Source organism: Drosophila mauritiana, chromosome X (genome assembly GCF_004382145.1).
Source record: "Drosophila mauritiana strain mau12 chromosome X, ASM438214v1, whole genome shotgun sequence".
NCBI lineage: Eukaryota > Metazoa > Arthropoda > Insecta > Diptera > Drosophilidae > Drosophila > Drosophila mauritiana.
Genome location: NC_046672.1, coordinates 11,067,562 through 11,079,982, shown reverse-complemented (window position 1 = coordinate 11,079,982; position 12,421 = coordinate 11,067,562). Strand labels below are relative to the sequence as shown.

General features: G+C 37.9%; 2 protein-coding genes across 3 annotated transcripts in view; both read left to right on the top strand.

The window, feature by feature from the left end:
- The first annotated feature begins 1,114 nt into the window (after nt 1-1,114).
- Nucleotides 1,115-5,363, top strand: LOC117148005. The gene is made up of 2 exons (XM_033315164.1): nt 1,115-1,891; nt 4,274-5,363. The coding sequence occupies exons 1-2, from the start codon at nt 1,152-1,154 to the stop codon at nt 5,361-5,363; spliced, it is 1,830 nt and encodes a 609-aa protein (XP_033171055.1). The 5' UTR covers nt 1,115-1,151.
- Nucleotides 5,364-10,920: 5,557 nt separating this feature from the next.
- LOC117148016 (Kv channel-interacting protein 1) overlaps nt 10,921-12,421 on the top strand; it is a 79,642-nt gene continuing 78,141 nt past the window's right edge. Inside the window, exon 1 of one of the 2 annotated variants that reach the window (XM_033315180.1) lies at nt 10,921-11,081. In XM_033315180.1, the coding sequence (XP_033171071.1) occupies nt 11,024-11,081 (58 nt within the window). In that variant the 5' untranslated portion in view covers nt 10,921-11,023. The remainder of the gene's footprint in view (nt 11,082-12,421) is intronic. The other variant, XM_033315182.1, reaches the window with a different exon arrangement.

Below are 12,421 nucleotides of genomic sequence, written 5' to 3'. Positions count from 1 at the left end.
CAGCTGGCGAACAGCACTGAGGAGGTCCTGGTCAAGGATGCGCCCCACCGCCCTCTCGTCCATTGTCTGGTGGACGCACCTGGCACAAAGACGATAAAAAGCTTCGGCATTGTCAATGGGCATCGGCGACGCTTCGAGGGGCGAGTGGTATCACAACAGCAGCCACCTCCATTCACTGCACGTTCCTAATGCGATGAATTGCTTTTTCAATTTTCCAATTTATTTTTCATTTTGAAAACTACACAAGACGAAGTTTATTGATGCTCTTTGTTGCTCCGCCAGCCAGCGGTTATCGGACAGCGGGCACTCGGTGTCCATATACAAGTGCCACTGCATGAATATCAATATATATACGGCCGATTGGGGTCCTGAACAAGGAAACGGCGAGTTGAACCCGCAACTTTTTAGTGGAAGCTGAAAAAAGCAGAACAGTGGTCCATTTGATGAAATCATTTAGTCTATAATGTTAATCTAAAATATAAACATGCATTTATCTAGTGAATTATTTATCAATTATTATTATTATCAATAAATAAAAAGCTGTTTAAAAATGCAACTTTTAATGACATTCAATACCACCGTGCTACTGTCGCGTCGCTTAGCTTGACCACCGGAAAATCTCGCTGGGGGAAAAATCGTCATCGAGTTTCCCCTCGGCTTCTTCTTTGATTTCCGCGTTCAGGTGAGTCTACTTGATTTGGCCATGAATGAAAAAGCACAATGGGAATAGAGGGAACAAAGGTGTTTCGATACGAAATAAAAAAATAATAATGAAGAGTTACAGTGAAATATCCCACAACTATCTCTCATTTATATAAAATTTAACTTAAATTAAGTGAGTTGTTAAAGTATAGCTAATATTACTATAGAGTTCTTAAATCGCCCTAAATGGTGACTCCGGGGAAGGGACCCCCTGGTAGCCAACCACTCAAATTGCAGGGTATAATAATTATGTTTGCTTAGGAGCTGGACAACCCAAAACACCTGACATAACGAGTCTCTAATTGTGCGCGAGCAAACAAACAAAATTGCAGGTGTCAAAACAGGAATTGGCCGGAGTAAGTTGTGAACAGGATTCGAGTGGATTGAATTGGATTGGGTTGGATACTGGCCAAGTTCTCCAGTCATTTGTGCTAACAAACCCCATACGAATGGCGGTGCTTGGATCGCTTTTCCTGCTTTCCATGCTGGACATGAAAACGCTGAACTTGACCCGGCTGGATGGACTGCTGGTGGAACCCACCAGGGATTTGGCACAGCTGGAACTTTGGCTGCAAGCGGGTTCAGATCATCGGGACGAGGAGAATCCCTATGTCCAGTGGTTTCTGCAACGAACGGAAATTCCGCTGAGCATCGTTAGCTATCAGGAGAATCGCTATTGGATGGACGATCCGTTTGGCCGAAGAAATCTAGTCCTGGTCATGAGTTTGGATCAACTTTTGACCAATCGTGGAGCGGCTGCACCGATTCAGAAAGCTGATACCTTCTTCTACATCCTGGCAGATCAAGACAAAGACCTGTCCGCGGATGAACAACTCCGTTTGGAGGGCAGCTGTCGACAGTTGTGGACGCAGCACAAGGTCTACAATCGCTTTTTCCTGACCAGAGATGGTGTGTGGATCTATGATCCCTTCAAGCGTCGCGATTCCGCCTTTGGACGATTGGTGCGATATTACGGCTCGGAGACCCTGGATAAGCTGCTCTTCCGCGACATGGCTGGCTATCCACTGCGCATCCAGATGTTTAGGTCCGTCTACACTCGTCCGGAATTCGATAAGGATTCCGGTCTGCTGACCAGAGTCACTGGCGTGGACTTTCTGGTGGCCCAAATGCTCAGGGAGCGATTGAATTTCACCATGCTACTGCAGCAGCCGGAAAAAGATTACTTTGGGTAAGCAATCTTTTTATTTTTTCATTTTTTTGTAGAAAAATTCGGAATACCATTTAGTTCATTTCGCTATAACTTGGCCAAAAATGATCACATATCCAAATGAATGACTGTTTTGCACAGCTAATTATCCAAATAAACGATTCATATCACCATTTTGTTAATTTTAAAAAATTAATTTTTTTTCAATTTTTTTGAATTTTTGTAAGGGGTAACATCATCATTTTTTGCGAAAAACTGACAAAATTTTACATTTTTAACTGTGAATGCCATTCGATAGGAAATTTAATGACGAGTTCAACGAGGTATGGCATTAGTATTGAAATCTTCATGCTAAAAAGCATTATTTTTTGTTGAAAAATTGGGGAATTCATTTTGGAATAATAATGATTTTTTCGAAGAATTCAATATGCCTATAAGGCTTGGCCCAAAAATGGTCACACATTCAAAAAATTACTGTTTTATACAGCTAATGATCCAAAATAAACTATTCCTTGTCCAAACAATTTTTTTCATTATAAAAATAATTTTTTTCAAATTTTTTCATTTTTTAAGGGAACATTGGAACTTTGCTCAGGAATCTCGGACGAGGAGAATCCCTAGTCCAGTGGTGTTCTGCAACGAACGGAAATTCCGCTGAGCATCGTTAGTATCAGGAAATCGCTATTGATGGACGATCCGTTTGGCCGAAGAAATCTAGTCCTGGTCATGAGTTTGGATCAACTTTTGACCAATCGTGGAGCGGCTGCACCGATTCAGAAAGCTGATACCTTCTTCTACATCCTGGCAGATCAAGACAAAACCTGTCCGCGGATGAACAACTCCGTTTGGAGGGCAGCTGTCACAGTTGTGGACGCAGCACAAGTCTACAATCGCTTTTCCTGACCAGAGATGGTGTGGATCTATGATCCCTTCAAGCGTCGCGATTCGCCTTTGACGATTGTGCATATTACGGCTCGGAGACCCTGGATAAGCTGCTCTTCCCGACATGGCTGCTATCCACTGCGCATCCAGATGTTTAGGTCCGTCTACACTCGTCCGGAATTCGATAAGGATTCCGGTCTGCTGACCAGATCACTGGCGTGACTTTCTGTGCCCAAATGCTCAGGAGCGATTGAATTTCACCATGCTACTGCAGCAGCCGGAAAAAGATTACTTGGGTAAGCAATCTTTTATTTTTCATTTTTTGTAGAAAAATTCGGAATACCATTTAGTTCATTTCGCTATAACTTGGCCAAAAATGATCACATATCCAAATGAATGACTGTTTTGCACAGCTAATTATCCAAATAAACGATTCATATCACCATTTTGTTAATTTTAAAAATTAATTTTTTTTCAATTTTTTTGAATTTTTGTAAGGGGTAACATCATCATTTTTTGCGAAAAACTGACAAAATTTTACATTTTTAACTGTGAATGCCATTCGATAGGAAATTTAATGACGAGTTCAACGAGGTATGGCATTCAGTATTTGGATTAATTACTTCATTGCTATGAACAAAAAAAATATTATTTTTTGTTGAAAAATTGGGGATTTATTTTGGCAAAATTTTGATTTTTCGAAGAATTTAATTTGCTATAACTTGGCCAAAAATGTTCACACAATAAAAAAATTACTGTTTTATACAGCTAATGATCCAAATAAACTATTCCTATCACAATTTTTTTCAATTACAAAAATTAATTTTTTCAAATTTTTTCATTTTTCATAAGGGGTAACATCATCATTTTTTGCGAAAAATTGGCAAAAAATTACGTTTTAAACTGTGAATGCCATTTTAAAGACAATTTTATGACCATTTTAGCGAGATATGGCATTCAGTATTTGGATTAATAACTTCATTGCTATGAACTAAAAAAGCATTATTTTTTGTTGAAAAATGGGGAATTCATTTTGGAATAATAATGATTTTTTCGAAGAATTCAATATGCTATAGCTTGGCCAAAAATGGTCACACATTCAAAAAATTACTGTTTTATACAGCTAATGATCCAAATAAACTATTCCTTTCACAATTTTTTTCAATTATAAAAATTAATTTTTTTTCAAATTTTTTCATTTTTCATAAGGGGTAACATCATCATTTTTTGCGAAAAATAGGCAAAAAATTACATATTTAACTGTGAATGCCATTCGAAAGGTAATTTTATGACGAGTTCAGCGAGGTATGGCATTCCATATTTGGACAAAAATTTCCATTGCTGTGTACAAAAATCTGATTATTTTAGGCGTAAAACACAAATAAAGGATTTTGGCAAAAACCTATTATTCAAAGATATATCATTCTGCACAAGCATATTATGCTGCATCAATGGATATAATATTAGTTTAATTCATTTGATACTAATGATATTATATGCAATCCACTTACTTCGCAACAGAGAACGCTATGCGAATGGGAGCTACAATGGCGCCATCGGTTCGATCATCAACGATGGCCTGGACATTTGCCTCACGGGATTCTTCGTCAAGGATTACCTGGTGCAGCAGTACATGGACTTCACTGTGGCCGTGTACGACGATGAGTTGTGCATATATGTGCCGAAAGCCAGTCGTATACCGCAATCGATATTGCCCATATTTGCAGTTGGCTATGATATTTGGCTGGGATTCGTGCTGACCGCCTTTGCTTGTGCTCTCATTTGGCTAACATTGCGGGTGATTAATCTGAAGCTGAGGATAGTGAGTCTGGGCAATCAGCATATTTTGGGACAGGCATTGGGCATTGTGGTGGATACTTGGGTGGTTTGGGTGCGACTCAACTTGAGTCACCTGCCAGCGAGCTATGCCGAAAGGATGTTCATTGGAACGCTGTGTCTGGTGAGCGTGATATTCGGCGCGATTTTCGAGTCCAGCTTGGCCACGGTGTATATACATCCATTGTACTATAGGGATATAAATACCATGCAGGAGTTGGATGAAAGCGGCTTGAAGGTGGTCTACAAATACTCATCCATGGCGGATGATTTGTTCTTCAGCGAAACATCGCCATTATTCGCGAGTCTCAATAATAAACTCACCTGGAATCGAGATCTACGTGCGGATGTCATCGATGAGGTGGCCAGATTTAGAAACAAGGCTGGAGTCTCCAGATATACCTCCTTGATATTGGAATCCTCGCGGTTCACGCTGCTCAATAAGATTTGGGTGGTACCCGAGTGTCCCAAGTACTATACCATCTCGTATGTGATGCCGAGGGATTCGCCCTGGGAAGATGCTGTAAATGCTTTGCTTTTGAGATTCCTGAATGCTGGACTGATTGTCAAATGGATCCAGGACGAGAAGTCCTGGGTGGACATCAAAATGAGGTCGAGCATCCTGCAAGCCGATGCCGAATCCGAGCTTGTGAGGGTCCTAACTATTGGGGATCTGCAGTTGGCCTTCTACGTGGTCATCGGGGGTAATTTGTTGGCTTTCCTCGGCTTTCTCGTCGAGCATTTCAGGCGAAAACTGCAAAAGAAAGGGGTATAGATAAGCATTTTGTTCATAAAATGTATTTGAAATGTATCTTAAATCAATATTAAACTGTTTTCAAAGTAAGCCCAATCAAAGGACAATAAAATCAACAATTTCACATATTTTGTGTGTCATTTATTCTTTCGATATTTGCCAAAAGAAAAAAAAAGGAAAATTCAGCTAACATTTCATTTTCGCTTGCACCGTTTGCAAATTTCATTTTCGATAGGCCAGCGGCGAAATTGAGGCAGCAATTTCAGCACACATACAACATGCGGCACAAAAAGGGCCAAAACGGCCAACACATCGCTGATATAATTTGGCCAAGTTAACAATGATACGCTCCAGCGGCGATTGCAATTCTGGCCGAGACCAGTCACGGTTCAAATCGAATTGGCAGCCTCCAAAATGCAATTGGCGGTTCAAGGTTGTCATTTGCAATGCAAAGCGACAGTCGCAATTGGAGTTACGCGATTTAAATACCATAAATCTATTAAAAACATTTGTTTTAAATAAAAAATATTGGTTGTTCATTCTGTCTGTTTCAAATAACAAAACAAGTAATGTTATAAGTGAATTTTTTTGGAGCTTCAAGGATCATTCTTAATTCCAACATCTAAATTTTGTAGTTTTAAGCCATGCTTTGTATTTAAATTATTAATAAGACAAGTACACACATACCCTAATTAAATAAATATATGTATATATTATGAATTTATTATAATTTAAAGACCCTATCAACCACTGTGCTCATCTCACTCACAAACACTCCTGTACACGTCAATCGGTCGCCTGCGTAAATTTGTGTTTATTTGGCATTTCGGTTGCTGCACACGAAATGACAATTAAACAGCCGCAATGCGAGTGACAACAACAATTACAACGGCACAACAACACATCAAATTCGCCGAAAAGCAGCAGTCACATGAAATATGCGCGAGCTCAAGTCATCTTATCGTGACAGGAACAGCAGCGTTCAACAACAACGTGTACAACAACGCTTACAACAACGTTGTAACAACAAGGACACTCTAGCTGCAGGATGCGCCGAATGTGCCATTGATAGAATAGGGATTTCAAGCTACTTAGGTCTTCGCAGCAATACAATAATATAATATTGTGGAATTTTCATAGAGCACTAGCATTACTAGCATAACATAAATAAAAATTCACAACAATGTTACCTTATTGATAAGCAAATAATGCAAGTCTGTCAAATATGTCGCCAGTTTGCTAGTTTTTCCATTTGTTTGGAAATTGAAGGAAAGTGACAAGTTGACAAATTTTTCCATAAAGTATGGCGAACGCAATTTTGAGTGCTGCTTTCCTTTCCCCCTTATCTTCGCTGATCTAATGATGCTCAGATGTCCTGCAATTTCCCCCACCTTCTGACACTTCCTCCTTGCGAGCCCATATTGCCAGTTGACAGGACATCGTCGCTTTATTCACTTTCTTCCACTTATTTTTGCCACATTTCAGAGCAGTGTTGTGCAAAATAAATATTCAGAAATTAAAATTTTGTATAGAAAAACTGCAGAATAATGATGCAACTGATAAATAATATTTTACACCTAATTTCCTGTAATCAAATGTAATTTTTAACTAAAAACTTTTCAATGTGGCGCACATGTCGTATGCGTGATAAATTCGAAGGGGTTGCAAAGAATCCTGAGAAAATGCGAACATTGCTAAAAAACAAGCTGATTTCTCAGCACTTTTGTAAAGTCAATTTTTTGATGAGTCCCAATTCAAGAGATAGAGAGAGATGGGTAGCGTGAAGCAGAAAGAGAGGGAAGGGACTAAGCAGGACATTGCCGTAAACACGTGACGATTATGCCAATCGCACTTCATTGACCGGTTCTCGATTTAAATATCGGCAGTGAGGAGAGCAGCAGCACTTTTCCACTGGAGAAAAGTCGAATTTGATGATCTCGTTAATGGGAAATTGAAAAGCACGTAGTTTTTGCCGCTCCGTAGTTTCGCTTAGTGGTCATTTATGGTTAATTAATGGCTTTGATTGGCTTTCAGCTTTGTGCCCAGATGTTTTATACATTTCCATAAATGTTTTTCAACACAAAGCAGCAATATTTATGACCAAAAGCGCAAAAACCAGAGACCATCAATTTTTATTACCAAAAAAAAAAAAAAATAAATAAAAGTAAAACCGAAAAGCGAATTCCACGGAATTTTTCTTTGCACTTGCGGGCCACTTTTTGCCAACAGTGTTAATTCCTTTTGATGGACTTGTGCTTTATTGTGTTTAAAAGTTGCTCAGCTGCTCAACTTTTTATGATAATTGTGCACTTTTTAATTTTTCTTAGATAAGCAATAATTTTTTTTTAAGTGTGTGATATGGATATGGACTGTATGGACTTTCCTCACATTCGTTTGCTTTATTTTCACGAATAATGCAACTTGGGAAAAACGAGTGAAGATGAAATTCCAGAGAGCGGCCACCCACGAAAACTGGAGTAGTGTCTGCTGCTGAAAAAATTATTCAAATTCCAGCTAAAAATAAAGCCACAGACTAAAAAAAAAAGAAATTGAACAAAAAATGGGGTCCATAAGGAAACGCAATGAAAACTATTTAAAACAGAACGAGAAAAAAAATAGGAATAAAAATTCAGGCACGCGCGCTCATTGAGTAAGATCCAAAATTTTTGGTTTATTTCCAACTCATAACTTTTGTTTATCTTTGGTTGCTTTTTTGGATCTGCTGCCGCTTCTTCCTAATATGTTTCTTGCTTTTCTCTCTCGCTGCCCTGCATTTTGTTTTTGTCCGCTGCCGCGTTCGGTTCCAAAAAAAAATCCCAGATAAGTCTCTGAAAATCTGGAAAATCCGCGATATAAATCATGTATTTCTGGTTTGCCGGCCAAGTGATAAATCTTAACTAACTTGCTTTCGAGTAAACTATTTCCTATTTTACAATACAAACAAAACAAAAAAAAAACAACAACAAAGCACTCAAAACTGGCAAACAAACAAATACTGCATAGCAGGCATAAAGTGTATTTTACTTTCTATGGTTTTTCCTTTGTGATTTGCATTTTGTGTGTAAATAATATAAAATGTACATATATTGTAAACCTTAAAGAGTCATAAATTTCAACGCATTTACCCACAAATTTTTGTTATTATTGTTTTTTTGCGGTGAGTAGCTTTTCTTCCCGTTGGCTTTCTGTCTATTTTTCAGTTCGGTTTTCATACATTATTTGTTTCGTGTTTTTATACAAAACGTACAATTTTATTACGCCCGATAGTGAAAAATTATGGCCATTTATTTCGCATGCATTTTAAAAGGATTCCAGTGATGTGAGCGAATATTTGATACCTTAAAAGCAAACAAAGATAATTTTTTTTAAATATTTTTTGCAAACTGTTTATGTTATCTTTGTTCTAAATAATTGTGCACTTCTTTTTACGATAAATTTAAATTTGTATAAATTTTTTACGCTATTTGCAGCTAGCCTTAACCACTCCTAGTTTCCAGGGTATCCCAATTATAGTGACGCCGCCAGGAGAGCACAATTTTTCAATTAGTTTATATTGAGTCGATCATGTTTTTGTGTTATTGGTTTAACTTGCTTCTGTGGCGTCAGAGATTTCGATACGAAAATTTGCCTGTCCTTGTTTATTTGATTTGTTTTTTGCCCATTTTTTTTCTTGGCCATTTCGTTGCCATTTTTAAATATCAACAGCCACTATTGTGTTTAAGGAAATTATTGAATTTGCCCTGCTGGCCGAATGCGAAGGCATTTTGACACCTCGCCTGAGTGGGGGCGTGGTTACGCCAACTGGCGTTAAACTTAATTGCCAATCATAATAATTAATGCGGCAATTATTTGCGTCGAAATTATATTGGGAAATGAGATACAAAATGGTCGATTCGGCATGGGGATCTGACAAAACGATATACGTTCGATGCTATAAACATTTCAAACACTATGGGCTATATGGAATGCGATTTAACATACCATATGCTATTTATTGCGGAAGTCATATTAAGTAAATGGAATTATTATGTACAATTAATTGATTGACCACATAAAATAGTCATTTATTCTTATAATATAAATGGCTTTAATATAATAATGTTCTTTAGTAACAATACACTTATTAAGAAAATTAAAACAAGAAATTAAAAAAAATTGAGAATACAATACACCAAATATTCCTTTAAAGTTGCTTTAAAGCTAAATCTGGGCACACTTTTCTTTGAGTGTTGCTGAAATGCATTGTCAATTTTCAGCTGGACAAACTTCCTGCAAACTATTCACCATTTTAAAGCGGACACATGAAATGATATGACAGGTCAACAAGTTTTGGGAATTTGTTCATTATTGAAGTTCCGTAGAAAAACCAACAGACAACAACACAAACAGCTGGCGATCGACTGATGCACCTGCGAATGGAAATCCATGGAAAAGCTCGGAAAACTCACGGCACTCTCAGAACATTTTCCGCTCCGCTCCGCTCTCTCTCTCTCTATCTCTCTCTCTGTTTTCCGAGTATGTGTGTATTTCTATTGGCGAATTTCGTAGTTTTTCAATTTTCCATTTAATGTTGGCGTTGTCACAGCCTTGTCAACTGCAAATGTGAATTGATTGCGATTTTTCATATTAAACTGGGGAGGTTGGAAAATCAAGAAAAATGCTGTCAGTCTGAAGGGAATTGAATGAAAGCATGGATTTATGATTGTTGAGAGAAGAGCTTAAGATATTGCACATGTAAAATAAAAATACTTTACAAAATAGAATTGTTTAAATTATTATAAGGTATTAACAGATATTATCAATGTTTTATTAAGTTATTTTATTTTTGTATATATCGAATAGCTACTGTATCGATCATATTTGCTCTATTTTTTGTACAAATGATCTGCTTATTTGGAGTAAGTTACATTCCTGCAGTTTCCTTTTTCCTCACCACTTTTCCACTCTCATTTTCCATTTTCCAAATCGGCAATCAGCCGAGCGCATCCGAATGTGAAACCGACCGATCGCACACTGCTCCCAGCACTTTTCCTCTCATCAGTTTTCCGCATTTTCCTTAGACGCTCTCCCACGCGAAAATTCCAGTTTGAGAGCAATTGAATGCGGGGCTGAGGCCAAAGCTAAATCACGAAATGGAAAGTAAAAGAAAACATTAACCGGACAGCCGTCAGCGCAAACAGACGTGATCGAAAGTCCGGGAAATCCAAAATATCCGTGCATTTTGCTGCCTTTCAAGCTATTAATTAAAAACTAAGTGCAGCTTAGAGTGAAAATTGATATTAGTAAAGAAGAAAGAAAATATAGACTAAAAGCAGAATTCCAGAAGATACTGAGTGCAATTCTTCTAGCCCATCAAATTTTCCCTTTTGTCACAAAGTTTTGCGGATAGTTTTTGGCTCCGTGCTCGGTGTGTGTAATATTTACGCTACAATTTTGTTTTTTTTTTTACAATTTATTTTCTGTTTTGTATTTTGGATTTGTTTTGGTCTTGTTCTAAAATTAATTTTAGCCTTTTCCGAATGCAGTCGCCTGCGGGCCAAAAAATAGAAGAGGCAACACCTGCAGTGTGCGCGCAGTGAATAATTTGTTTTTTTTTTGGTGTTGGATTCGAAAAGGGAGTTTCGGTCGGCACATAAAAATAATCGTATATAAACAGAAAATTCAAAAAGTGCAGAGTCGAAATGCCGGAAGTACTGGATGCCATGGAAATGGAGGCGCCATCCGATGTTGTGGACATCTGTAAGTTATTCTCAGATTTTGTATTTGAAATAAAAGTATTTTACATAAAAGGACCTTCAATTGCTCTGCCAATCGATGGGTTTCACCCTTCATAATCGTCTATTTTCATTCATTTACTTGATTTACCAAATGCAAAACAACAAAAATCGAGAGATAAACAACATTTTGGATGAGAACTCTCGCCGTCAGCGAATTTAATTTGATTTTGACCAATTGTTTTTCGTATTTGTTTGATTTTGAGTTTGCATACGAAATGTTGTGTGTTGTTTGCCCACAAAATTCAGAGGGAGGGGGCGCAAATTCTCCGGGCTAATTTCGGTTTGTTTGTCCAGCAATTTCCACAGACCGGAATTGGATGAGGAATTCGTTTAATTTCACTTTCGCAATCCAAATGCACTGCCATCCATACTTTATACTATCGATGCTGCCTGCCAACATCAAAGCGGCTTTTCACAAACGAAAGAAAGAAAATTTATAACGAAAGCCAAAAAGGGAAAAGAGTTTTCCTCGAAACCATGAGGAGTATGACCACCCATGGCGCCTCGAATGGCCTGCGATTCGCATTTGGAAATAGATTTGGTGGCCCCAGGAATACGGGCATCACATGGCCCCATACCAAACATAATCGCTGCTATATGGCGCGATTATCAAAACTGAATAAATAAATATAAGTTTCAAGTTAATATCATCTAAAACACCTCAGCGAAACTTTTCCGACCATTAATTGGCCCAGAGCAACATGTGTTCTGGTCTTAAAAAGCTAACCAAATATTTTATTTGTGCCGAGCAAAAAGGCGAACAGCAAAGGGAAACAGTTCGCTAGGGATATAAATTCAAAAGAAAAGTCACAGTACCACCCACAAGTTCGCCTTCGATATTTAGTTGTTTGGCAATCGCACTCACTTCTCTCAATTTAATTAATTAAAATAAATTATAAATATTAATAGATATTTACCATTCACCATTTTGCCGTAGGAAATGCGAAAAAATGATCAAGAACCGCTTTCGAAAATCTTTGATGTTTGAACATTTAATGACTCCTCTTCGTTTCATTCGAACGGAACCAGATTTGCTCGATCGAAAACGGAAATCGGCTTGAGGAAAAGAAAAAAGAAAACTGTGTTTTTGGAAAAACAATTTGCCAAGTTTTTCGCATTGCGTATCCGTGTTTATTATTGTTTATTGTCTGATACTCGCGCAAAAGGGAGGAAAATGTGATATGTGAAATGTGTTCATTTAACTGTCAGACTGCGTTGCCCAAAAAATTTGAATCTCAATCTCAGCCGACTGCTGTTTGATCGATTTGCAATGCTGCAGAAGGTGGAAATGGGGCCAATGAC